Here is a 27,642-nt window from a genome sequence, read left to right as displayed (position 1 = left end):
TCTGCAATTTGTCACATTTGTGTGTTTGTGTATCCACCACCATCATCAAAACACAGAGCAGTTCCATAATCACAGGGTCTCTTGTGTTGCCCTTTTATAACCACATGGAGGGAAAGAGTGTCTTCTTAATGCATGATATTTCTTTAATGGTTATAGGTCTGTTCAGGTTTTCTATTTCTGCTTGTGTCCTTTTGGGTAAAGTTCATTTTTTTTTCTAGGAATCATTTTGCCAAATATTTCAAATCAGTTTAAAGTTTTAATAGTTTCCTCTCATTTTAAAAATCTCTACTTGTATAGTTATACCACTCCCCATTTGGTCCTAATACTGTTATTAGTGCCTATTCTTTTTTTCATACATCCATCTCACCAGAAGTTCACCTATTTTTTTTTTTTTTTTGAAGAATCAGCTTTATCATCTGGCAAAATACATTTTCAGGTGAAAATCCTTATTGCCAAGTTGTATCTTTTAATAAAATATTATGAGTCTCCAAAAACATATCTGTTATTTGTTCTCTATAGTATTTTTGTTTTTAATTCATTTTCTGCTTTTATCTTTTCCTTTCCTTCTTACTTTCTTTGGATTTGTTCATTTTCCCTCTAATTTCTTGAGAAAATATGTAACTCATTAATTTTCATTTTTTCTTTTTTATCTATTAACCTATAACTTTCTTAGTAATTCTTATGAGTTTCACTCATATTGATATGTAGCATTTTAATTGTTGCTTAATCGTAACTATTTTCTAAATTTCAATGTGAGTTCTTCCTTGTTAGTTTAAAAGTTGTAAAACACAAGTTTTCTTTATTACTGAGTTTTGGTTACTTTTTTATAAATTCATTGTGGTTAGGGAACATGGTCTATGTAATACATTTTTAAATATTTGTTGAGATTTACTTTGAAGTCTTGTATTTGATTAGTTCCTAAATTGTCACAGATAAATCTGAAAAGAATATGGTTCTCCAATTAGTGGGTTCTGTATATATACTCATCATATCAAGCTTATTGTGTTCTTATCTTCCAAATTCTTACTAATTTTTGTGTGATAATAAATCACTAAGTGATGACTGTTAGAATTGTGGATTTATCAATTTGTTTGTGTAATTCTGTAAACTTTTGCTTTTTATGTTTTAAACAATAAAGATACCTAAAGTTTGTAACTGTAACACTTTCACAGTGATTTACCTAGTCTTTAAGTATAGATTCACTAATCCTTAAAAATGCTTTGGCCTTAAAGTCTGTTTTATCTAGTATTAATACAGCTACACTACCTTATTAGCTTTCTTTTCATTGGTATTTGGTGGGTATATATTTTTTCATCCTTTTACTTTCAACCTTTATGTGTCATTTTGTTTTAATAGTTGTTCTGGTTAGAAAAAAAAAGATTTTTTAACCCATTCTGGTAATCAGCCTTTTCACTAGTTTATTTATTCCATTTATATTCATTTTGATCCATTCAAATGTATTCTCAAAATTTAGTTTAGGAATTTTTATTTATGTTTTTTTCTGGGTATCCTCCCCCTCCTCCCTTTTTCTATTCTTTTCTTGGGTTTTATTCTCTTTTTTAACTTCTGCTAGTTTGAAAACCATATATTTTGTTTCTGCATCATAAAGTTACCATTAAAAATTTAGTAAGTATATCAGGTAAGTTAATATATCTATCTTCCTTCTAAATACTTAGAATGTCTTAACTCTAATAACTCTGCCTCGTTTTTCTCTTGAAACTATTCATTTTTATTATTGTGTTATAAAGTAAATATTTAAAACTTGCCTACATATTGCAAATTTCTCTACTTCTTATTCCTTTTTGCACCTCACTTCTCCCTTGTGTGGTTCAGTTTTCTCCTTCAAGTACATCTCTAGCAGTCTTTTTCAAAAAAGGCAGAGTTTGCCTTCCTATCTGACCAAGAGTTGGTTCAGTGTGTCTGAAAATTTTATTTCAGCCTCACTCTTGGATTATAGTTTACATGAGTTTTTCACTCAGTACTTTGAAGTTATTTACTTCTCCACAGCAACACTAGAAGTCTGCTATTAGTCTACTTGCGAACTTTTATTAGTAATCTCTGATTGTTTTTGCAAGTTAGTTTCTTTGCTTCTCTGCAGTTTCACTACATAAAGGTTTTGATTTGTGTTGATTTGGGACTTGTCGTTTTTCCCAAAACTGATGATAATGGCAATATTGCTTCTTTCCCATTTTCCCAATTCTCTCCTTCTGGAATGTGTATTAGAAACATTTTGAGATGTCTCAATCTATCATCCACATGTTAACTTCTATATCCTCAAAACCCAACAGTGCCTGGCATATAGTCAAAGCTTCAAAACATATCTGTGGGAAAAATGAATTATATATGTTGACTATATCATGAAAATCAAGATAAATGCACCAGGTCAAGGCAAAATCAAGCGTCTCCTGGAGCCCAACTTCCTACCAGTTGAATCTTCAGCCTAGTAGCCAACCTCACATACAAAAATAGTGAAATCTGGGGTTATTTAATGACAGGAACCAATTGTTGAAGTATACTGCTTGGGAATGTGGGGAGAAGGGCTATGACTTGCTTTCTATTTTGAGGAAATTGGATAAAATGGCTCAGAATGTATGTAAAGCACCAACATAGTAACATACCATCAGTGACACAAAATCAGGATTTAGTTCATGTTTAAAGCCTCCTTAGTAAGTTTGTATTGACTCTGCATCTACTAGGATATAATCTCACATTGGTAGTGATGTTTTATGTAATTAAATTGAAGTATAAATTAGTAACTTGCTCAAAGTCACACAGCTAATCAGCTAAACCCAAATTTGATCCAATGTTCACTGAGCCCCGGAGCCCATACCTCTCCCCAACCACCCTCCCACTTGGTCAGATGCTGCCTCCTGTGTAACACTTGGAAACTGAACCAACTCTCAGTCAGATGGGAAGTGGCCACTCAGTGCTGCACACTCAGTACTGTGTTTACATGACTTCTGGTCAATCTCTAATAAAAGCCGTTATCATTCTCAAGCAAAAGCTCTTTATTCATTCACACATATTATTGCATTGAATCCTCACTCCATACCCATGAGTAGAGGAAGCAGAGAGGTAATCACTCCACTTTATGTATGAGGAACTTGAGATGCACAATAGACAAAGAACTTAAACTGAGTGTGAGCAAATGGAAACACGAAAAACAGCTCTGCTCTAAGCTCTCCAACTTCACCTTCTCTCCCAAGACAGTGGAGGATGTCCAGGGGTGTGCAGCCCTTATTTCCACTTATGGAATGCTTATCTTTATAAAAAATCTTTAACAACAAAATTAGAGAAATTGTAACAAAAAATTCATATATTATTAAACTGTGGAGAAATTATATATTGCTTTTCATGTTTGCTAACTCATTCAAAATTGTACTGACTTTATTATATTCCAGGTGTTATATGGGTTATATGTATGGTAAAAACCTTTGAGGTATTTTAGCATTTTTCTTTATATCAAATGAGGACTGAGGTGTGGTCCCTTTAGGATTTATAAAGAAAAAATTTAGGATTTATAAAGAAAGTAAGTCCTAACCCCTTTCCTCCACTACTGTAGTGGACCTTACTCTGGCAAATATCCTACCAGCAGCCATTCAATTAGAAATTTTTATTGAAACTTAAGGTGAGTGAATAATTTTTTGCTGCAAGTTTATATCTATTAAAACATGATCATGAAAATGTGTTGGTTACTAATGAACAAATTTGGAAACGGTATTAAGGGTCAGGTCCATTATTAGCATGAATTACCTTAATATCAATAAAAGATATTTTTTAAAAAAGAAATAATTCAAGTGACCTAAACACATATATATTTTTGTTCTGTTACTAACCACATGGGCACCCATATTAGGATTGTTAGGATTTCTTCCTTCATATGTTTGTAGCACATGGAGGAAGAAATGAGGCAACAGAAATCTTCCTAAGAAAACTGCTCACGAGGAAAGGAGCAAAGCTAAGACCGTCACTCAGAAAGTGGGCGGTACTTCTTGCTGTGGACGGGCCAAAAAAAGGACCAATGTGTGCCTGTGTCACAATTATTCTAGTCCACACATTATCCCCTGGAGCTCAGCTTGGGCTCCAGTTGGCAGACTATAGACAGGTACTCTGCTGAGTGACTCTAATAATTTTGATGTGACACCATTCTGAAGAATATCTAATTGATATTTATACTTTATCAATCTTTTTCTCATGTGCATTCATATATGCTCACATATATAGTCTTAGAGATAATTCTGAAAGAAAGGAAGAGAGGTACTCATAGTTCATGTCTTATATAAATTCATAACAGCAAAGTCAATGGAAATCCACGTGCCCCTGAGTGCACACAAGGTACGACATGTTCAAGAGTGTCACCATCAGCTCTGGTTATCTCTTTTTTGAATGCTGACCCTAACATGCTTTTCCAGTTCCAGTAAATTTTGATAAAATTTTTCAGCAGTGTCTTCATCTAGGTCCATCTGGAAAAGAAATGAAAATAGGGATGACTAGAAAGGAAAAATTAAGATGAATAGTATTTGTATAAAAGAAAGGCATTCAACATATGTAAGAGGACTGAAAAAATAAATAAATAAAAAATAAAAGAGAAAGGAGGCTGTAGGAAAGGGCCATGGTGGCAGCCACATGAGGGCTGTTGGGAAACTCTGAGAGCCTGAGGATACAATAACTTTTAGTTCAACTCACTAAACCTACTAATGCTTCCCTTAAATAGGAACACTGCAAAATATGAGTTTTGCTATCTTCCCTAACTCCTATGTATCCAGGAACAGAAGATACCAATCAACTGTGATATAAAAGGACAAAAGAGAAAAGTCAAGAGTTTTGTGAATTTCTAATAGCTAATCACCACCTAATATCCATATTTAGTAAAAGGGCCCTGTGTTTAGCTAGGCTCACTGCCCTCTCGATAAAAGACTACATTCCCAGCCTCCACTGAAGCTATGGGTGCCATGTGACTATGTTCTGGCCACCGAAATGTAAATATTAGCCAGAGTGTCTCTAAAAGGAATGATGCATCCCATTTTTCTCCCTTCCTCCATACTGCTTTCTTGAGCCATAAGGATGAGGGCCACACCCTAAGGACAGTGGGGGACATGACTGCAAGGAACCTGAGTGCCTGACAATTTGTGGATCTGCCATGCCAGCCTGAGGCTGCCTCTCTCCTAACTGTTTTTACATGTAAGAAATCTAAGATTCTATCTGGTTTAATCCACTGTTATTTTACATTCTCATATTTCATGCAGAAAAAAACAGGCTCTTTCTTCACAAAACTGAAAGGTTAAAAACCAAAGAAACTTTTTAAAAAAATTTCAGCTCACTATAGGGGCACAAAAGTTCAGGTTATACACATTGCCCATACCCCCCCATCCCCCCGAGTCTGAGCTTCAAGAGTGTCCATTCCCTAGACAGTGCTCATTGCACTCATCACGTAGGTATGCACCCATCCCCTCACCCCATCCTCCCCAGTCAGAACTTCAAGCGTGTCCATTCCCCAAACAGTGCACATCGCACTCATCAAGTAGGTATTCACCCATCCCTCCCCCCCAGCCCCCACCTCTGTTCGATACCCAATTGGTGTTATTCCCAAATGTGCACTTAGGTGATAATCAGGGAAACCAGTTTGCTGGTGAGTACATGTGGTGCTTATTTTTCCATTTTTGGGATACTTCACTTAATAGAATGGGTTCCAACTCTCTCCAGGAGAACCAAAGAGATGCCATATCACCGTTATTTCTTATAGCTGAGTAATATTCCATGGTATACATATACCACATTTTGCTAATCCAGTCATGAATTGATGGGCATTTGGGTTGTTTCCACATCTTTGCAATTGTGAATTGTGCTGCTATACATTCGAGTGCAGGTGTCTTTTTTATAGAATGACTTTTGTTATTCTGGGTAGATGCCCAATAATGGGATTGCTGGATCGAATGGTAGGTCTACTTGAATCTGTTTAAGGTATCTCCACATTGTTTTCCACAGGGGTTGCACTAGTTTACAGTCCCACCAGCAGTGTATTAGTGTTCCTGTCTCTCCGCATCCACGCCAACATGTATTGTTTTGGGACTTTTTGATAAAGGCCATTCTCACTGGAGTTAAGTGGTATCTCATTGTGGTTTTCATTTGCATTTCCCTGATGATTAAAGATGTTGAACATTTTTTCATATGTTTGTTAGCCATTTTTATATCTTCTTTTGAAAAATTTTTATTCATGTCCTTTGCCCACTTTTTGATAGGGTTGTTTGATTTTTTTCTTACTGATTTTCCTGAGTTCTAAATAGATTCTTGTTATCAGTCCTTTATCTGATGTGTAGTATGCGAAAATTTTTTCCCATTCTGTAGGTTGTCTGTTTACTCTCATGACTGTTTCTTTGGCTGTGCAGAAGCTTTTTAATTTGATCAGGTCCCATTTATTTATTTTTATTGTTGCTGTGATTGCCTTAGGGGTCTTCTTCATAAATTCTTTGCCTAGGCCAATGTCTGTAAGAGTCTTTCCTACATTTTCTTCTAGAATTCTAATAGTTTCCCACCTAAGATTTAAGTCTGTTATCCACCATTATTTGATTTTTGTGAGAGGTGAAAGCTGTGGGTCCTGTTTTAGTCTTCTACATGTGGCTATCCAGTTTTCCCAGCACCATTTATTAAATAAGGAATCTTTTCCCCAGAGTATGTTTTTGTCTGCTTTGTCAAAGATTAGATGGCTATATGAGCATGGTTTTATATTTGGATTTTCTGTTCTGTTCCACTGGTTTGTGTCCCTGCACTTGTGCCAATACCAAGCAGTTTTAATAATCACAGCTTTGTAGTATAGTTTGAAGTCTGGCAAATTAATACCTCCCATTTTGTTTTTGTTGCTTAAAATTGCTTTTGCTAAACGGGGTCTTCTCTGGTTCCATACAAAGTGTAAAATTATTCTTTCTATATCTGTGAAAAATGATGTTGGTAATTTAATAGGGATTGCATTGAATCTGTAGATAACTTTGGGCAGTATAGACATTTTAACAATGTTGATTCTTCCAATCCACGAGCATGGTATGGTTTTCCACCTATTTACATGCTCTGCGATTTCCTTCCTCAGTGTTTCATAGTTCTCCCTAGAGAGGTCCTTTACCTCCTTAGTTAAATATATTCCTAGGTATTTTATTTTCTTTGTTTCTATTTTGAAGTGATTGAGTCCTTAATTTGGTTCTCCGTTTGACTGTTATTGGCATATATGAATGCCTCTGATTTGTGTGTATAGATTTTGTATCCCGAGACTTTACTGAATTCATTGATCAATTCCAGGAGTCTCTTGGTTGAATCCTTGGGGTTTTCTAGATATAACATCATATCATCAGCAAAGAGTGAGAGTTTGATCTCTTCTTTCTCTATTTGGACTCCTTTGATTCTGCTCTCTTGCCAGATAGCTCTCGCAAGGACTTCCAATACTATTTTGAAAAGTAATGGGGACAGTGAGCAGCCTTGTCTGGTTCCAGTTCAAAGTGGGAATGCTTTCAATTTTTCCCCATTCAGTATGATGGTGGCTGTGGGTTTGTCATATATGGCTTGTATCATTTTTAGATAGGCCCCGCCTATGCCTATTTTGTTAAGTGTTCTTATCATAAAAGGGTGTTGAATTTTGTCAAATGCTTTTTCTGCATCTATTGAGAGGATCATATGATCTTTATTTTTGCTTCTATTTATGTGGTGAATTACATTTATAGATTTGCGTATGTTAAACCATCCCTGCATCTCTGGGATGAAACCCACTTGGTCGTGATGGATTACTTTTTTGATAAGCACTTGGATTCGATTTGCTAGGATTTTACTGAGAATTTTTGCATCTATATTCATAAGGGATATTGGTCTGTAGTTTTCTTTTTTTGTTGCATCCTTTCCTGGTTTTGGTATCAAAATTATGTTGGCTTGGTAAAATGTGTTGGGGAGAATTCCATTCTTCTCAATATTGGAGAATAGTCTATGTAGGATGGGCACCAGTTCTTCTTTGTAGGAATGGTAAAATTCAGGTGTGAACCCATCTGGTCCAGGGCTTCTCTTTTTGGGAAGGTTTTTTATTGCTGTTTTGATTTCAGATCTAGATATTGGTCTATTCAGGAATTCTATTTCTTCCTGGTTGAGCCTGGGAAGGCTATGTGTTTCTAAAAATTTGTCCATTTCCTCCTCATTTTCCAATTTGTGTGCATAAAGATTTTTGTAGAATTCATAGATGATATCATGTATCTCTGTGGCATTGGTCGTGATTTCTCCTTTCATGTTCCTGATGGAGGTTATTAGAGTTTTTTCTTTTCTGCTCTTGGTTAGTCTAGCCAGAGGTGTGTCAATTTTGTTTATTTTTTCAAAGAACCAACTTTTTGTTTTATTAATCTCCCTTATGGTTTGTTTGTTGTCATTTTCATTTAGTTCTGATTTGATCTTAATAATTTCTCTCCTTCTGCTGGGTTTGGGGTCGGTCTGTTCTTCCTTCTCCAGCTCTTTGAGTCTACTCATTAGATTGTCTATTTGTAAGTTTTCTGTCTTTTTGATATAGACATTTATGGAAATAAATTTTCCTCTCAGGACTGCTTTAGCTGTGTCCCACAGATTTTGATAAGTTGTGCCTCCTTTGTCATTTAATTCAAAGAATCTTTTGATTTCCATCTTGATTTCTTCATTTATAAAATAATCGTTCAGGAGAAGGTGGTTTAGCTTCCATGACTTTGAGTAGGAATGAGAATTTCCGTTAGGGTTCATTATTATTTTTATTCTGCTGTGATCTGAGAAGAAGCATGGTATAATTTCTATTTATTAAAAATTTTTTAAGACATGCTTTATGTCCTAGGATATGGTCAATCTTGGAGAATGTCCCATGAGCTGATGAGAAGAAAGTATATTCAGTGGATTCTGGGGAGAATGTCCTGTAGATGTCAGTCAGGCCCATTTGTTCTAGCATTCTATTTAAGTCCATTATTTCTTTGTTTATTTTTTGTTTGGAGGATCTGTCCTGTACTGTCAGCAGCGTGTTAAAGTCTCTGACTATTAAAGTGTTGTTATCTATCATTTTGTTCAGATCAAGTAGGGTTTCTTTATGAATCTGGGTACATCTAAGTTGGGTGCACATATATTAAGTATAGTTATGTCTTCTTGTTGAATTGTACCCTTCGCCAGTATATAGTAACCATCTTTGTCTTTCATTACTTTTGTTGATTTAAAAACTAAGTTATCAAAGATTAAAACTGCCACGCCAGCTTTTTTTTGGCTTCCATTTGCTTGAAATATTGATTTCTACCCTTTCATTTTCAGTCTAAATGCATCCTTGCAGGTTAGATGAATTTCCTGAAGGCAGAAGATACTTGGCTTGTATTTTTTTAACCATTGGGCCAGTCTATGTCTCTTGAGCGGGGAATTCAATCCATTCACATTTAATGAGAGAATTGATAAGTGAGACTGATTTCTGTTCCTCATATTGGGTTGAATTTCATTATTCTGTTTTCTCACTTGAGCCATTGTGATAACTGGGTTTTTATCTTCTCTTGAGTAGTTTTATATTCATGGGTCTTTCTTTTGCTGGTCTGTGTGTAACTCTGTTTTGAGTACTTCTTGGAGAGCTGGTCTTGTCTTGGTGAATTCTGAGTTTTTGTTTATCTGAGAATGTCTTAATTTCATCTTCATATATAAAGCTGAGCTTAGCTGGGTATAAGATTCTAGGCTGGGCATTACTCTGTTTCAGAAGAGTGAGAATGGGGCCCCAGTCTCTTCTTGCTTGTAAGGTTTCAGTTGAGAAATCTGGCGTGATTAGGATGGATTTTCCTTTGTATGTTACTTGTTTCTTTCTCCTTACAGCTCGAAGAAGGGCCTCTTTAGTGGATATTTTGGTCAGTCTGATAACTGCATGACGTGGTGTCTTCCTATTTGGTATGAATCTCCCAGGGGTTCTGTGAGCTTCTTGAACCTGTATATCTAGAGTTTTGGCGAGGCCTGGGAAATTTTCCTCAAGTATGTCTTCAGATAGCTTATCCAACCCTTGCTTATTGTCTTATTCACCCTCAGGAATGCCGATAACTCTCACGTTAGGCTTCTTCACATAATGCCACATTTCTTGTAGACTCTGGTCTTTTCTCTTATTTCTTTGCTCCATCTCTGTGACTGACTTATTTAATTGGAAAGTGTTATCTTCGATCTCTGAGATTCTTTCTTCTGTTTGATCTACCCTGCTCTTGAGACTTTCCACTGTGTTTTGTAGCTCCCTGAATAAATTCTTCATCTCCAGGAGTTCAGTTTGATTTTTCTTCAATATTTCGATTTCTTTAGTGAATTTTTCTTCCAAGTCCTGGATCTTTTTTGTGTTTTTTTTTTTTGTGTGTTGGTTATCCATTTTTTCTTGCATAATATTCAGCTTATTTATGATCCATGTTTGAAATTCTTCCTGTGACATATTGCTATTTTGAATCTGGTTTGTGTCAATTGGTAGAGAACTAGTAATCCTCTTTGAAGGCAAGATTTCAGCTTGATTCTTTATACTCCCAGAGTTCTTTCGCTGAGCCCTTCCCATCTGGATCAATCGCTAGGTTCCTTCTTTCAGCTTTAGTCTGGATAGAGGCATGCCCTGCGTGCTGATCTTGGGCTGTGCAGCAGCCCAGGTAAGCTGCCTCCTCTGTCACTAGGGGGAGCCCTTCACATGTTGTTCAGGATTTTACTACCTCAGCTGGGGGGCTGCTCCTGTTGGGTCCAGCCCCAGAGAATTAATTTGACCCAAAACTGGTTTGTTCTAATTGCAGACAGAAAGCGACTTTTTCCTTGCCTCTTCCTCTCTGGAGGTGGTTTCTGCCTCTGTCTGCGTGAAAGACAGTGGCTGGGGGGGGGGGCGGTGCCCTCGCTCGCCCAGCGCCCCGGCTGCTGCAGCTCCCGGGGGGGTGATGTTCCGCCCCGCCCCAATGTCTGCAAGGTCCATGCTCCACTCCCTCGTGATTGGGGAAGCGCTCAGTGTTCACGCAAAGGCTGAGCTCCTAGTCGGGGCCCATGGACTAGGGGAGGGAGCTGCCCAGGGAGCCGTCCAGTTCCCAATCGCTCCCCAGTGGCTAGACTGTGGACCCTGACAATGGCGGCTGCCCGCCCGCAGATCGCTGGCGCTGGGGGCAAATGTTCAGGGTCCGGCAGGGGCCGGAGGAGCCGGGGATTGAGGGAACCCAGCTGCCTGCGTAAAGGAAACAGTTGGGCATCTCCCAGGTGTCTTTCGCTGCAGCCTAGCACAAACCCTCTCCCGCCAGTTGCAGTCTGTCCACAGAGCTCCAGGGTCCAAAATGCCTCCCGCTATTGTCTCCTCTCCACAGAGCCCCACGTCTCCCGCGGTGATTCTGCACCAGCTTCAGGCAGATCCCCAATTGAGTGGGTGTGGAGATCAGTGGGGAAACAAGCCACTTTCCTGTGGGGCTGAACCCACCTCACTCGCTGGTTAGGCGGGTACAGCCGTCCCACGCTCCCCTCTCTATTGTCCGTCCTGCACTCTCCAGATTTTCACGATCTGATATCCCGTTCACCTCAGTCTTTTCTTGCTCTCTGTGTCCCACGCTGATTCTCTGTGGATTCACACCGCTGTTCTTGTGGGTGAGCGATCCTCTAGCGTTGTGGCAGACTGAGATCCATGCCTTCCTCCCCAGGAGCACGAATCCAGGAGGTCACCACCACTCCGCCATCTTTCTCTCCAAAGAAACTTTTTAACAGTTTGGAAACAACATTTATATTTATTCAATTACCTTAGAGATTTTCTATATTGGAACTGGAAGAAGCATTAGAGATCTCTTCTAGTTCAACCCCACCTTTTAACAGAGGAGAAAGTTGACTTCTCCAAATTGATCAAAGGTTAAAACACTTTCTTCAGGCAGTAATACTAGCACTTTGGGAGGCCAAGGCAGGAGACTCACTTGAGGCCAGGAGTTTGAAACCAGCCTGAGCAAGAGCAAGACCCTGTCTCTACAAAAAAATTTAAAAATTAGCTGGGCGTGGTGGTGCATGCCTGTAGTCCCAGCTACTTAGGAGGCTGAGGCAGGAGGATTGTTCGAGCCTAGGAGTTAGAGGTTACAGTGAGCTATGATGGTCCCACTACACTCTAGCCCAGACAACAGAGTAAGATCCTGTCTCAAAAACAAACAAACAAAAAATTCAGACAAGCTACTTTCTTCAATGCAATTCCATAAAATACTAATGAAATACTTTGGTTTGTAGAATTAAACATGTTTTCCCCTTGATAAACAAATCATTCTGAGTTTTACTTTGGTTTGTAGAATTGAACATGTTTTCTCCTTCATAAACAAATCATTCCCTCTAAGTTAATAGATAGTAAGTTCAAATAAACTCTGTGAGCCTAAATTAAGCTTATTAGTTTACAACAGAATTCCCCAAACTGATGTTAAGGATTATGTAAAATATGAAAACAAAAATTCATGTAGTCAAGAACAATTTGGAAACACCAGGATTAAACATTTCACACATACTTCTTAACTATTTCAACTTCTCTAAGCTTTTAGTGGGCTGATGTACATTGTCCAAGTCTTTGAGAGAGGAATATAATATGAAATATTATTTGATTTTACCTGCCTGAGAAATCACTTCTTGCAAATCTTCTCAAGGTACTAGTATCCCACAGAACATATTTTGAAAAACTCAGAAGGTTCATGTTTAGTAAGAAGATGGCATGGGAAGCACAGAGCACGGTTCCCTTGGCCCTCATGCTACTGACATGTAGACTAAGATTACTGCCACTTACTTGACTTACTTGAGATAACTTATTAGCCTCAATCTAGTTTTATTTTATGCCAATGCCTCTTCACAATAGGCTAGGCAGTGAAAAATGGAAGGCTGAAATAAACCCTACTCACGATAAAAGTATAACATACTGGGGAATTTGAACTGTACAGTTCAAAATAAATTTTCTCATTCCCCAGTATGTAACTCTACATTTAATTTCTTTTTGGAAGATTATGGAGTACAAAAAACACAATATGAATCTGATTTTTTTCCTGTACTCTACCACCTGCCCCTTCAAAACACCAATCTATTAAACTTGTTGTCACAACCAGAATTGAATACTCAAAGAGAATTTAACTTCACACAGAAAGACATTTCATATTTCATACAACTTGCAACATATTTACTAAGCCCTGACCATGTACAAGACAATGTGCTAAGAAAGGCAGGTATGTGATCCCTCTCGTCATGGAGCTTATATTCTGATGGGGAACCCAAGAGTGAACAAGTGCTCCACAAAACAGCTACAAGTTGTCAAAAAAGCCTATGATAGAGGCACCTGGGCTGGTCTAAAGGGTCACCTATGGCTGGGCTATAGGCTGATCTGAAAGGTAAGCAGAAATCACTCAGGCGAAAGAAGGGTAAGAACAGCTCAAGTCTAGAGAATGAGATGTACAAAGGCTCAGAGTCAGAAGAGAACAGGAGGAAATGAAATCAGGCCAGTGTGACGCCAGTGAACACAGTAAAGACCCAGGTAAGGGAGGCTGGGGGGTGGTCAGGAACATGGGACCTAATTCATTAGCCCCACAGCAAGTATCTTCAAAGTAACAGTGCAAGCAGATATACCTTCTGGGTTGTTACGTAATTTCTTCCAAAGCCAGTGGTGGCACTCAGATATTTGGTCAGAGGATTGAGAGACTCAGGCTTTTGGTGGAAAAGCCATACCTGAAACAGAAGAGTGTGTCAAGGATTTGTACCTTCTGCCCAAGGTGAGGGAGGCTGATGGAGATGTATAATCAGCACTTCACAGAGCTCCCAAAACAGATTCTAAAATTCCTCTCAAGTATCATCAGCTAACAATTTGGCAAATATATTAAGAACTAATTAAAATATAATTTAAAAGCACTTGCTCCTATAATCAATTTGTGTCTCTATAATAAATGCATTTATTTCTGCAACATTTACCAAAACAAAAGCATCAAGTCAATTCCATTAATATTTTCCTTAGTTAATTTCAATTTAGTCAAGATTTAATAATCTAAGTATAGGAACTACAGTAATAGGCCCTCAAGTTTCCAAGACGAACAGCATCACTCCACGAAGGAGCCCAATGGCGTGACAGAGACAAACGCACAAAGAACTGGCTCTGATACAGCGGGCTTTCAACGTATGACGATTCTGATCCATTAGTAGAGGCCGCCTTTGGAGCTCTGGGTTGAAAAATATTCAGAGACATCACTTGTGTACAGAAGAAAAGAGTATTACGATCCAATAGTAATGTCGCCATTGATGAGGAAACCCAAGCAATACCTTTGCCATGTGTCATGTAAGGAAATCCACTGGTTTCCTATTACATCTTTTCTGTCAAAATTGTTTCTACTACCAGTGAACTTAAAATTCACATCTGCTAAGCCATTATACAAGGTATGAAAACTACAGTAACATACCAGTACTTCTGTTCCATTATACGGTGTCACGGTGAAAGCATTTGCAAAAAAGCGAAGCTGAGGAAAAGAAAACAACAGTCATTTTGAGATGGTTTGCAACAGAATCACAAAAGAATTATTCATTTAATTACTAAAAAAAGAAAACCTGCATTTCTGATTATAGAACATTTTTAAGTTATCAAAAAATAAAGAAGTCAAAAAAGAAATATCACTTAATCTCCATCACTCTAAGTCAAACAGTTTTTTTTTTTTTTTTTTGAGAGAGTCTCATTCTGTTGCCCAGGCTAGAGTGCCATGGTGTCAGCCTCGCTCACAGCAACCTCAAACTCCTGGGCTCAAGCAATCCTTCTGCCTCAGCCTCCCGAGTAGCTGGGACTACAGGCATGTGCCACCATGCCCGGCTAATTTTTTCTATATATATTTTTAGTTGTCCATGTAATTTCTTTTTATTTTTAGTAGAGACGGGGTCTTGCTCTTGCTCAGGCTGGTCTCAAACTCCAGAGCTCAAACAATCTACCTGCCTTGGCCTCCCAGAGTGCTAGGATTATAGGCGTGAGCCACCGCGCCTGGCCTGAAACAATTTTGACATGAAGGCATATTTACTTCTAATCTTTTTTCTATGCCCACCACAATGAAGGGACATTTCTTCTTGAGCCCTACAGGGAGAGACATTTTGTAAAAGTAGCATTTTCTAATGCGTGCTGGAGGAATACTAGTCCTACAAGATGCTCAAAACACAAAATAAAACAAAGATACCAAAACGTGGTTCTATGGTCATGCAATGCACAATCAGCCACTTCTTGAGAACTTTTAATGCACATAACCACACTGAAAACTCAGATAAGTCCAGTTTAACACTGCTACATTTCCCAAAATTACATGATTACAGAACTCTTAGGATCTATGGTGCACAATCAATGAAACACTCCTTTGAAGATAAGTGGGCACTCAGATGGTGGTACAGTGGTAACACCCAATATGAAACAGAGGCTACATATTAGGCAACTTCAAAAACCTCGAGTTAAATGGATTTCAGGTTCAGTTTCTAAAAGCATTTCCCAACCCCTAAACACATCTACTAGGTCCCAAATTAAAGAGAGTTTGTAAACTAAGAAAAGATGCATTCATCACTCACCAGCCATATGATTGGCATCAGCAGTGTCCATATAAAAGGAGGTAGAATTCCATATGTCAAATTGGTCAGTACTGTACCTGGGCACACCACACTGGAATATAGACCCTGGGAACACACAGAGGGGTAGCAATAAGATATTAATTCAATGTATATTGACTCAGTCCAGCTATATGCTAATAATAAGAGGTACACATATGAGCCAGGAAACCAGGAGATGAAGAATTTATGCTCTGAGTTATCCTTGAAGTTGGATAGATCATTTCAATTTAAGAATCATGTACTAAGAACCCACTAGAAAAGGCACTCAGGGTGTAAAAATTAGTAAGACAAAGTCTCTATTCTCAAGAAACTTGCAATATAAAGAATAACTAATCTTAAAATGAGGGGAGAAAAGTAGGGCCTGATTACCTAAGTTTCCATGTTGTTGGCTTATTTGAAGATCAGTTTATCAATCGCAATGAGCACATAAAATAAAAATATGTATCCCCGCGTTTAGGAAATTTCTGATCTAATAAACAGACAACTAAATCTAAACTTAGGTGTCTGTTTCCATGCATAAGACCCATACCTCTGGCCTGAAAGCTACATTAAGACAGTCAGAGCAAGCATCATACCAAATGGGGAAAAACCGAAAGCCTTTCCTCTTAGATCAGGAACAAGACAAGGATGCCCACTTTTACCAATGTTATTCAACATAGTACTGGAAGTTCTAGCTAGAGCAATCAGATAGGAGAAAGAAACAAAGGGCATCAAAATTAGAAAGGAAGAAGTCAAATTATCCTCCTTTGAAGACTGTATGGTCTTGTATCTAGAGAAACCTAAAGACTCCACAAAAACCTGTTAGAACTGATAAATAAATTCAGTAATACAAAATCAATACACAAATATCAATTACTGTTAGCATTTTTATATGCCAACAGTAAACAATGTGATAAAGACACCAAGAAAGTAATCTGATTTAAAATAGCTACAAATAAAATAAAATACCTAGGAATAAATGTAACCAAAGAAGTGAAAGATCTTTATAATGAACACTTTTTTATATTTATATAAAAATGTTGTTGCATTTATAACAACATGGATGGAACTGGAGAACATTATGTTAAGTGAAACAAGCCAAGCACAGAAATGTTCTTTCCTATATGTGGGAGCTAAATATTAAAAACAATTGATCTCATGGAGACAGAGTATAGACTGATGGTTACCAGAGGCTGGAAAGGGTAGCGGGGAGGGGGAATAAAGTAGAGATGGTTAATGGGTGCACAAATATAGTTAGATAGTTAGACAGAATGAACAATATTTGATAGCATAACAAAAGTGACCATAATCAACAATAAGTTAGGGTATACTTTAAAATAACTAAAAGAGTAGAATTGGAATTTTCCTAACACAAAGAAATGATAAATGCCTAGAATGATATATACCCCAATTACCCTGATTTGATTAACCCACATTGTATGCCTGTATCAAAACATTACATGTATCCTATAAAGATATACAACTATTAATATTATGTACCCATAAAAACTAAAACTAAAATAAATAAAATAAATTAATTATAGGGAATTAATCATGATGATCCCAAGTATTTCTTTCTATATGGCTTCTGCGGGGGATTATTAACAATGACTACATAGAACCTGACAACATTTCTAGTAATACAAGGCTTCTAAAGGAATCCCCCAGTGTAGTTCTTTTTAAGCTGCTTTATATCCTCACAAAAGCCAATAGGCTGAAGAAACAATCCCAACAGATTTTAGCAGCACTAGCTAAATCTCCCTTTTTTGTAAAAGGTGAAATCCCAAACTTTATTTGACAAGCAAAACTTAAAATAAAATCCCATGGCTTTTTATGAAAGGAGAAGTCAATCCACTCTGACTTTGTCCCCTAAAAGAAAGTTTCCAGAGTACCAGGAAGCTATTGAGACAAGTTTTTAAACATCTCAAGAAACTTCAGAAGGAGTCTACACACTGAGCCCGAGCTATAATAGCCACCATATGAACATACATGAGAACATGCACACACATGTGCAGACCACATGAATACACCCCACATATATACTCACATTTTACACATGCCCACACACCCACAAAACCCATACAGTCACCCCCACACACATGCACACACACATTCTGAGTACAAAGCACTGCTGTGACTGTTTCATATTGATTTCCTCATTCAATCCTCCCGACAAATCTGTGAGGCAGGTACTAATATATACCCAATTTTCAGATGAGGAAACTGAGGCATAGGGAGATTAAATAATTTTCCTAAGGTTAAAAGCTAGTGACAGAGCCAAGATTCAAATCCAGTTCTAGAATTCAATCTAGCTCTTAGCTTCTACTTTATGCCACCCCTTTGCTAAGAGGCATGATCACAAAAGAATTCCGTCTGATAAAGGTCTCCATTCCAGAATAAGCAGGGTCTAGACTCACATAAGGTTTAGATTTCTATGTCTAATTCATGATTGAAAAAGCTCCCTTGAAGGAAGACACAGTTTCTTGATCATCTTTTTATTTCACCTTCCTCCTTAACCCTAAGCCTGGCCCAGTGCCCTAAACATGGTAGGTCTTTCATAAATGTTGATGGAATTAAATTGCTCCAGAGCCCCATACTTATACAACATAGGCAGTCAAAGCAAACAAAAGAAAATGCCCATGGGAAAGCCTGGAGATTTTCAGTTAAGATTTATACCTGGGCACCAGAGACATACAAAGAAGCAGTAAATTACAGAGCATGATGGCCACAAGGAGCCAGCATGACTAACAAGGGTCATCTTCTCCAAAGAAACACCCTCTAAACCCAGATCCTCATAGAGATAGAGTTCTGGAGTCTTACCTAAAATCACCACTATCCAGGAGGCTTTAAAACTATTGACTATTCTATAGACATCTGACTAGGAGGCAGAGTGGGTTAGTGGAAAAAGTCCAAGTCATAAAGTCAGACTGCCTTGGACTTAATTATAAGCTCTACCATTTACAAGTTATATGATCTTCAGGTAAGGGACCTCACTTCTCTGAGCTTTAGTGTCCTCATTTGAAAAAGGGAATACTCAGACCCATCTCACTATAACAAGGAAAGTATTAAATAATATACACAGATAAAGAATACAGCACCTGAAACATAGCAAGTACTTAAACAGTAGCTATTGTTATTTTTAGTAGTGTCATTCTGTTACTATAAATTAGAATTCCTGGAGAACAGAATGGTGAACTAACTACGTATATCCAAAAGGTTAAGAACTAGTTATCTCTCCCCTAGAACTTTTATATACACCAACCATCAATCTAAACAGCAGGTAGTGGGAAGCCAGCTAAGTTACTAGGAAATCAACTGTAGTTCATTAAGTGACCCCTGCCCTGCCATTTCCGTATCACTGAGACAGGCCTTACCCGCTGGTTGAAGTTCCTGTTCAACGCCACATTCAGAAGGTCAGCGGCATATTTGGAAGAGCTGTAGGGTTCTTGGCCTTTGCTGTGCTGGAAGTCCTCAAGGCTGAAAAGAGATTTCTTTGCGTTGCGAGATGACGTCCAGATGAGCTGAGATGGATTGTCGCTGTGACAGAGAAGAGGTTCCAGTTCCCGAATCTGAGTGAAAGAAAAAAAAGAACAAAAAAAGAACAAAATATGCAGGCAGATTAAATAATGATTCTGAAACCACTATACATGTATACTAAAATTGAATAATTAAGTAAAGAGCTGGAGGATGATAGAAAGCAGGTTTGTCACTGTTGAAGTGGGACACCACAGACAAGCAAGGAGAGGAAGCTAGAATGAGCCATGTGGTCATAGATTAGGGTTAAAGACATCAGTATGAATTTATGTGTAGCTTAATAGAGATACAAGTTAGTTACACATAAAAATATTAACATATATGTACACATACATGAGTTAGTATGCACATATATATCTTCTTGGTCTTTTAGCTGAGAGGGCCTAGAAACTGATATCTCAATTGCAACGAGCACCCAGAGTCTGGTTTCTAATAACCATTTTTCAATAAAAGGAACCAGGACTCTTTAGAAAAAAGCATAATGTTAGGACTGAGGCAGGAAATATACAAGATAAGTCTGAAGCATTGTGCAGTATCAGATAGTAAGAAAATACTCAAAACAAAAGCTAAAACAAAAACAGAAACCATAATGATGGGGCGTATGTCAAAGAGATACAGAAGCCAACTGAATGAGCTCCCAGTGGCCAAACCTGGAACAATCTGAGCAAAAAAATAAAGTAGTATTTGTGACTTCAAAGTAGAAAATACATATCCATGAGTCCACATGGATATAATAAATAATTGAATAAAGAAATAAATGGAGAATAGACAAATTCCCTTGCAGAAAAATTCCAAATAATTTCTATAGATAATCCACCCTTAAGGAGGCTGAGCATAATCCCATAAATGTGGGCTACACACAGTAACTTTCTTCCAAAGAGTACAGTATGAAAAGGAAGAAAGAAAGAGTAGCTTTAGAATGGAGAAATCTGACAAACACCACCTCAAGCCAGGTGATCAAGGTTAATATGAACACTACTAAGTTATAGTTGATAGTATACGCTCTTGATATGACATCACAAGAGTGGCACTTTACCTTGGTTGTCTTCCTCCCAAAAACCCTTCTCCAGTCTAACCATGAGAAAAGTATCAGACAAATCCCAACTGAGGGAGTCTACAAAATACTTGAGCAGTAATCCTCAAAACTGTCAAGGTCATCAAAAACAAGGAAAGTCTGAGAAACTGTTACAACCCAGAAGAGCCTAAGGAGACTTGACTGCTAAATGTACTGTCGTGTTTTGGATGGGATGCTGAAAAAGGACATTAGGCAAAAACTGAGAAACTGAATAGAGCATAGACTTTAATTACTAATAATGTATCAGTACTGGTTTGTTTATTTTGATAAATGTACCATACTAATGCAAGAAGTTAGTAAGAGGGGAAACGGGATGTAGGGTATACAGAAACTCTCTACACTATCTTTGCAATAATTCTGTACATCTAAAACTACTCTAAAACAATAAGTTTCTTAAAGAAAAATCTACTAGGAAAGCTTCTAAATGTGCTCCATGCTTATAATGAACAATAAGCCAAATGCAATCAAGAAAACTCATAAACATGAGATAGAATCAGTTAACTGGTTTCTCAACTGTAATAATGCACCGTGCCTGGAACTTTACAGTCATTATCTAAGTTTTGGCTTATTAAGTCCAAAGCCTTTTTACCAGAATAAAGTGGCCAAAGACATTGGTTTCAAACACCTCCTGGAGCCCATCGGCAGTGATCTTGTCAACCTGGGTCAGCAGTCCTTCAGCTGTGGAGAACATATGAATCACTTTTCTGAAACAGCAGAAGACAGTTGTGAAGACAATTGTATGACTTTTTAAAGCTTCTTTAACTGATAATGTAGAGATACTCTGACCCATCCCCATACACAAACTACACCTTCCTTGATTCTATAAAGACAGGAATAAAAATTTCTATTTCTCAGACTGGGTTGTTGTACTAAATGAAATGCAAAAATGCTTCCTTTCCTCCATTTCACAGAAGTACTTACGTACTTGTAGCTCACACTACCAACAGGAAGCTGAGTCTCTCAAAAGCTTGCTGTTAAAACTCTCCTCACCTCTTTCCAAATCAGTTACAGGTAAAATGGTAAAATGTTCTGGGAGAATAATAGCTACACCAAGGGGAAAAAGTCTTCCCTTGCACAGAGTATGTTTAATTGCTGAAACAGGTTTTTTGTTGCTTTTTGTTTTGTTTTTTCTACTGGGAATTCTTAAAGCATTGAACATATTAATATGGTGTTCTGCTGTGAGATCAGTTTAGTAGTATGTCAAGATAAGTGTGGAGTTTGTGTGTATGTGTTTTACTGGAAGAGAGGTAAAGCAAAAGGAGCGGTGCGTTGCCAGATAAAATGTATTTCTTACTCTAGGTTGTGGTTCAACATTTCTGAAGGCCACTACACTAATGTGTACTGAGAGTCTCCCGGGAAGACACTAGTCCTCTACATTTCTCCAACCTACTGCTCAGAACACCTTACATACAACTGGGAAATTGGTCCAAAGTAGCTTTCCTAGGTATTGGAATCTCTCTGAGAATTCTAATTTAGAAATCTTCTTGCTATTGGGTACATTCAGGCAGACCAAAAATTGACCTTCCAAAACATCCAACCACTTAGAACGTCCTGGAGACCTAGAGCACCATAAGAACCAGGACTTGCAGTGTTCCCCACAAAAGAGGAATGTTTTTCTTTCATGGCAAGGTTGCCATGCCTCCTTTCCATGTCTTCATCCTTCTCAACACCCCCTTACCTTTCATCCCCTAACTTAACACACTGAGGGCAAAACTAGGCAGAAAAATGAACACCTTCACTTCAATCAATTCATCTAGAAAGTGGAAGTTACCTTGAAAAGAGGCCAGAGAAAAGTGCTCTGATATTTAGCTGTGGATTAGGCATGATCCCAGCATTTAGATATACAAAGTCCAATCTCTGAAACCTGAAAATGAAACACCAAAACAAGATTGTGAGTTGCAAGGAAAACACCCAGACAAGACTGTGTATTCTATCTCCAGAGCAATGAGGAGAAAGAAAGCTTAAGAGAGACAGAAAAAACTTTCTCAACTAATAAGATGGCCACAGCGAGCGACAAAGAATTTATAATACATAAGGGTTACAATATTTCTTTTTCAACAATTTTTCTTTAGCCACAGTAAATATTTTAGTATTCTTATTCTTTTCCTTCCAAGAGAATTTGGGGAGCCATAAAGGACTTTGAAGTCAAATCTCTAATCAATAATTCCTTCTAGATTTGTCCTCCCAATCAGGCACTGCAGTAACCCTCTGTCTATTAAACCTGCTCTCCTTCTGCTCTTAGAAATTTTTTGCTTTTTGTTTCAATTCACATCTCCCCTAGTGGACAACTGAAATTTATATGATATTAATATTCCCTGGACCCGATCTATCAATGATGAAATCCGAATGCCAAGATATCTACTAAAACAAAAGATCCATGTAGAAACCTTTCAATATTCATGGACAGGTGCTATGTATCATAAAATGAGAATGCACAAGAACACAATGAGATTATAAAAGGTGAATGGGGTAAGGTATTCTTGGTAGGCTCCTTCCAGAACACTTGTCATGGAAGGAATTGTGAAATGCTGACTTGAGAAAACTTTTTTATTTTTAAGCCTACATAAGCCTTAATCTAGGTGTTCCCCTTTTAAACTAGGTTCAAGACAGGCAGAGCCTACTTTCGTGATGTAGACACCATAAATATTCAGAATATCTCCTAGAATTCAACGCCATGGCTACTAAAGCTAGGACCTTGAAATATATACATGGTTACCAATACAGCTCACACACAAACACTTCTTGAATCATCCTATAAATAATTAACTGCCAAATGACTCTCTCTAATTAGTAAATGTACTGTTTAAGATGTGGATATTATTACCATCAATTAATCATTTAAGGGCCACAAAGACAGTGTGGGTCCATCCATTGTTCGTTGTTCCATTATCTAATTTGCAAACTTTCATCAAGAATATTAACATATTTTGCTAGGAATAGAGAGGAAATATTTAGCAAAGACACCAACCAAATCAAGCTCTGGCTTCAGTAAAATGACATACTACTCTCAAAGATGAACTAATTCACACACTTGCTCTCTTCTAGATAAAAGAGAATCACTATTTCTTATTAGTTTTACTATTTCTTATTGGTTTTTATCCATACATAGAACAGAGTATTACAGATGAAAAGACCAGGTGTCAGGGACGATGCCGCTGCTTTAGCCATTGGAAGGCATCCTTCTCATGCTCTCTTCAGCTCTAATTTACTTCAGATCTAGAATCAAAGAGAACCATTTGGGCCATTGCAGTAGAGCCTGAGGGATCTACCTGGACACCTTCACATATTTCCAAATTTGTGAATATCATCACAACTATCATTTCCTAAATTTGGATAATACCACCCATCTCAAAGAAAGCTGTTTTGTGAAGTAAATAAACACATCAAAGCTGCACTAAAATGCTGAGGACAGCAGCTGGGACAAGGCATTTATTACCTAAAGTGCTCCCTTCTGCCCCACAGCCTCACTGCCTTGAATTTGTGCTAAATTACTAAATATCTTTCCAAATACTAAATGACCAAATTTGTGATAAAGTACTAAATATCTTGAAACTTTGGAGGCAACTGAGAATAGTCAGAGCTATAAATGTTAAAACTTTAAGTCTCAAAAGTCAACTGTATTAGAATGGGCTATTATTAACTGGGAACGAAAGATCTTTTCTGCCAAATAAGAAAATATAACTAAATTTCTACAAAACAGGTAAGAAGGCAGCTAGCTAAGAAGGTTTGGGGAAAGAATGTAAACATGACTTGAAACTTGTACTTCTCTTCTGACTTTATGGTTTTTAACTCCACAAGGACATTTATGCTTCATGGCCTTGGAGACCTTTAATTTACAGAGGAGTAAGGGATGTGGAACATATCACAATTTCTTTGAAAATGAAACCTAGAAAATCTTGGTTTTTTAGAAAGATAATGTGGCAGAAAAGTCTAAGAGCTCAGCAGTAGAGGACAGAGAAACCATATTTACAAAGGGCTAAGGCCACAATGAGAAGAGAAGTGAAGAAAACCAGCGTTTGCTTTGCAATTTGTGCATCTGGAATAGGGAAATGCCAATGACTTTCAATTCATATAAATAAAATGCAAAGTATTTTTCATCAGCAAATGTGCTTATCAAGAAGGCCTTCCTTGCTCCTAATATATTTCATTTTATTGTTCAAGAAAATAGTTTCTTGTTTCTTAGGAGCTCCAAATATAAAAGTATTTGAAAATTAATTATTCCAGATAGCCCTAGGGCAGGATGGACTAGTGTAGGATTCTTGACCTTTTTTGATCATAAATTCCTCCTAGAATTTTTTTTTTAAAAAAGCATGCCTTCTTTCCCCAGAAAAATGCACTGTGCACCTATATGCAATTTTGTGCTCACTTTCAGGGGAGTTATATATCCAGGCACCCTATTCCTTCACACACCAAATATTTATCAAATGCCTATTACATGCCAATTATTGTGCAGGTATGAAAAAATCTTTACTGGCCTGGGGAAAATTACCCCTGAGGAAGCAGGGAGGAGGCCTGGGTTCTGGGATTAACCCAACCAATGTAAGTTCAGACAACCTTCTCTGACATAGTACTCTTATATCTGTGTGTTAGTTTCTTCACTTGTTAAATATCAGTACCTGCCCCACCTACTTAATGAATTCATTGTGTGGAGGAAAGATGTAAAAAATGAATTCAACTATCAAAGGAGTTACTTTAATGTAAGGCAGTACAATTAACAACACGTCAGGGTGTACTCACAAATTAGTCTCTATGAACTAATTGTGATCATAATTGAGAATGAAAATGTAGTACTGAGACATAATGGGTTACTCTATACAGATGTCCTTAGCATAACTTTTTCTTATACTGAACCTGTTTCTTTTTAGGTTTTCATTTCTTTTCATATTTTATTAAACGTTATGCTGCATAATCATATAAGAGAAAATCCATCAGCAAGACACATACCTTTGCTTAAGTTCGTTGGAGGCCCGGAACACTGACTGCAGGTTGCTGACATCCACCTGCACAATGGTGACCTCGGCGGTGGGATGAGAGGCCAGCAGAGTGGCACGGACAGCTTCTGCTTTGCTCATGTTCCTGCATGCCAAACACAGGTGAAGGTCATCATCTTCCATCAGCAGCCGCTTGCAGAGGGCCAGGCCAATGCCACTGGGAGGACAATTCAGACACAGGATCTGGGTTATTTGGCATGGCTCCTGGTAGAGGCATAACTGATTGTGTCAACTTGAGCTCCAATGAGGAGCCCAGGCAGAGAGAAAAGACTCAAAAATTACTTAAAGAAGGGAGGAATCCTCCACTATAACAGTCACTTGCTCAGGATGTTGTCCAGTTTGTGTTTGTCTCATTCTGAAAAAGTTCCATGGCACAATAACTGGACTGAAAATGAGAGTTGTCCTTTGGCCTTTCTATTAATACAGAGTTTATACTGCCAGTGGTTTTCATTTTGTACTTTTTATGCACTCATGAAAGTGATTTAATACATCACCAGCAAGGGTTGAAAAAAGCATCTCATTAATTGTTTCCTATGTGCATGTTTTATTTTGCTGTCTAGGTTCCTCAGTGGTAAAGCCTCTACCATCGCCTCTATAAGGAGCACCAGAAATCTCTGATAAGGGAACAGATGAATCTTTTAGGAAGAGACATTGGTAACATGACAGGAGGTACAAATCCCTCTCAACTACTGTGATTGAATAACCAAATGAAAGAAGGAACTCAGCATGATTAAGTAGAAGGTAGGAACAGAATAAATATTAGATGAAGACTAAGAAAGGGAAGCAAAGACAAATAAGCTACTTCAGAAAGAGCACTGTGAAACTGCACAGGAGACAGGGACAGCAGTCAGACCAGCTTGGTAGAAAGCAATGAAAACCTGGGTGATAAGTTCTCTTCCAAGACTTAAGCTGACTTTAGGCAAATACAGTTAGAACCCCAAAGAGAGCCTGGAGACATCAGTAATCTGTTAACCCTGCCAATAAAACATCAAAAACATTTGTTTATTCATCTTCACTCGATAATAGTAGGTCTTTAATGTAAATATACAATGGCACATATCATAATCTATGTAAAAAGAAACACACGAAATCAATTCTAACTTATTTGAGAACTTGCACATCAGAAGAACTCATTGGTTGTGAAAGTCACATAAGAGAGGACACACTAAGAAACTGCCAATTAATTGCAGACACCTACCAAACTGGCTTAATTCATATGGACATGGTTAAATAACTGAAAGTGACCAATCTTATATGACGTTTAACATATTCTCTGTTTTAATCTCTCAAAAATGCTAAGTGCAACTAACAGAAAAATGGTTTGGTTGGTTTCATCCTCCACACATTCTTTATGGAAATGCAAATGAGGAGTTAAACAGGCAACAGAAGAGGCTGAATGATCAAATGAGCAACTCTGGAATATTTATGAACTGGTTATTCTGCACCCCAACCATGCCTTAACAAGAAGAGTTAATTCTCTCTGGGTTTCTGAAGAGTATATGTTAGCTCTCTAGCACTGAGCTAGATGGAATGAAATGTTTTTTTCCCCATTGTCCTAATACTCACGGATGCTCAAATTTGGCTGAGGGCAAAGGTCTTGCACAGATAAAATACTAGCATATAAGACGTGGCCACGTGGTAAGGAGCAAACCGCTGGACTGTAAATACTAAAGAGTAGGTCAAAGATGGGGAAGGGGACGGGGGTCCGCGAGGGAAGCCCCTTTCCCTAGATAACCACAGGATCATCACTGAGACGCTCATCACTTACTGGCGCTCTAGTTTTCCTTTCCACTGTCATGTTTAATTCAAAGCACCAGCTCCTGGGCACCTCAAGGGCCAGCATGTCCCACACCTCCTGCAGTGGGGGACCGGGAATAGGGACTAGGAGGGCGGGGTCTCCGCCGGAGTCCCAGCCTAGCCACGGTCAGGGGTGGGCGCTCCCAGGATCGGTTTCTGGCGGGTCGCTGACCCCTGCTCCGCCGCCGCCTCTGCCAGCCCAAAGTAGGCCTCACCTGCTCGCCCCGGTGATCAAAACCACCTTCCGCATCTTCGCAAACCAGGCCAGGCAGTAAAGCAAGAACCCACCGCCGCTCTCAAACGCCCTAAGCCCAGGCTCTCCGGCCGAGCCCACGCGCACCCCCCACCAATCAGAGCGCGGCCAGGTGCTGCCTCCCTTTGCGTCATCGACTCCGCGCTGGGGCGTCCAATCGCAGTCCGCCGTCCGCCCGCAGCGCCGGGGCCGGCGTGGGGTGAGATAGGCCGAGGGGCGGAGTCGCGTGTCGCAGAGGCCCGAGCCAATGCGGGCTCTCGGTGCCCCAGCCCGCGGCACGGCTGTCCTCTTCGGTCGCGACCCGCTGGGCACACGCCCCTAGCCAAGCGCTCGGGTGCCGCCAGCTTTGGCACGCGCTGGATCTGGGCCCTGTGGCCTCAGGTTTTCACTTGAATAGCGGAAGGCCTCAGGCTGTTTTCACCGGTGCTCATGTTAGAGGAAAGGTTTGG

The 27,642-nt window shown here is 38.6% G+C and overlaps 1 protein-coding gene across 3 annotated transcripts; it reads right to left on the bottom strand.

Moving 5' to 3' along the window:
- Positions 1-2,967: 2,967 nt before the first annotated feature.
- HSD17B7 (hydroxysteroid 17-beta dehydrogenase 7) lies at positions 2,968-27,270 on the bottom strand. Of its 3 annotated transcripts, none has more exons than XM_045547229.1 (9): positions 27,156-27,270; positions 25,097-25,300; positions 21,924-22,016; positions 20,742-20,856; positions 18,918-19,112; positions 15,526-15,630; positions 14,391-14,447; positions 13,570-13,668; positions 2,968-4,463 (listed from the first exon to the last, which is right to left on the bottom strand). In XM_045547229.1, exons 1-9 carry the CDS (start codon positions 27,188-27,190, stop codon positions 4,362-4,364), a joined length of 1,005 nt encoding a protein of 334 aa, XP_045403185.1. In that variant the 5' UTR covers positions 27,191-27,270; the 3' UTR covers positions 2,968-4,361. The 3 variants fall into 3 exon arrangements, with proteins under 3 accessions (XP_045403185.1, XP_045403186.1, XP_045403187.1); XM_045547230.1 differs by having other exon boundaries at positions 25,097-25,228; XM_045547231.1 differs by lacking the exons at positions 2,968-4,463; positions 13,570-13,668; positions 14,391-14,447; positions 15,526-15,630; positions 18,918-19,112 and having other exon boundaries at positions 20,742-20,830.
- Positions 27,271-27,642: the final 372 nt, after the last annotated feature.

Source organism: Lemur catta, chromosome 3 (assembly GCF_020740605.2).
Source record: "Lemur catta isolate mLemCat1 chromosome 3, mLemCat1.pri, whole genome shotgun sequence".
In the NCBI taxonomy this organism is placed as follows: Eukaryota; Metazoa; Chordata; class Mammalia; order Primates; family Lemuridae; genus Lemur; species Lemur catta.
This window is presented reverse-complemented; position numbering and strand designations above follow the sequence as displayed.

Coding starts and splice junctions, on each gene's coding strand:
- HSD17B7 (XM_045547229.1), bottom strand. CDS start 27,190: ATGCGGAAGGTGGTTTTGATCACCGGGGCGAGCAG. Junction 25,301..27,155: donor TTGATCACCGGGGCGAGCAG/GTGAGGCCTACT, acceptor TTGTCCTCCCAG/TGGCATTGGCCTGGCCCTCT. Junction 13,669..14,390: donor ATAATGGAACAGAAGTACTG/GTATGTTACTGT, acceptor CTTCTGTTTCAG/GTATGGCTTTTCCACCAAAA.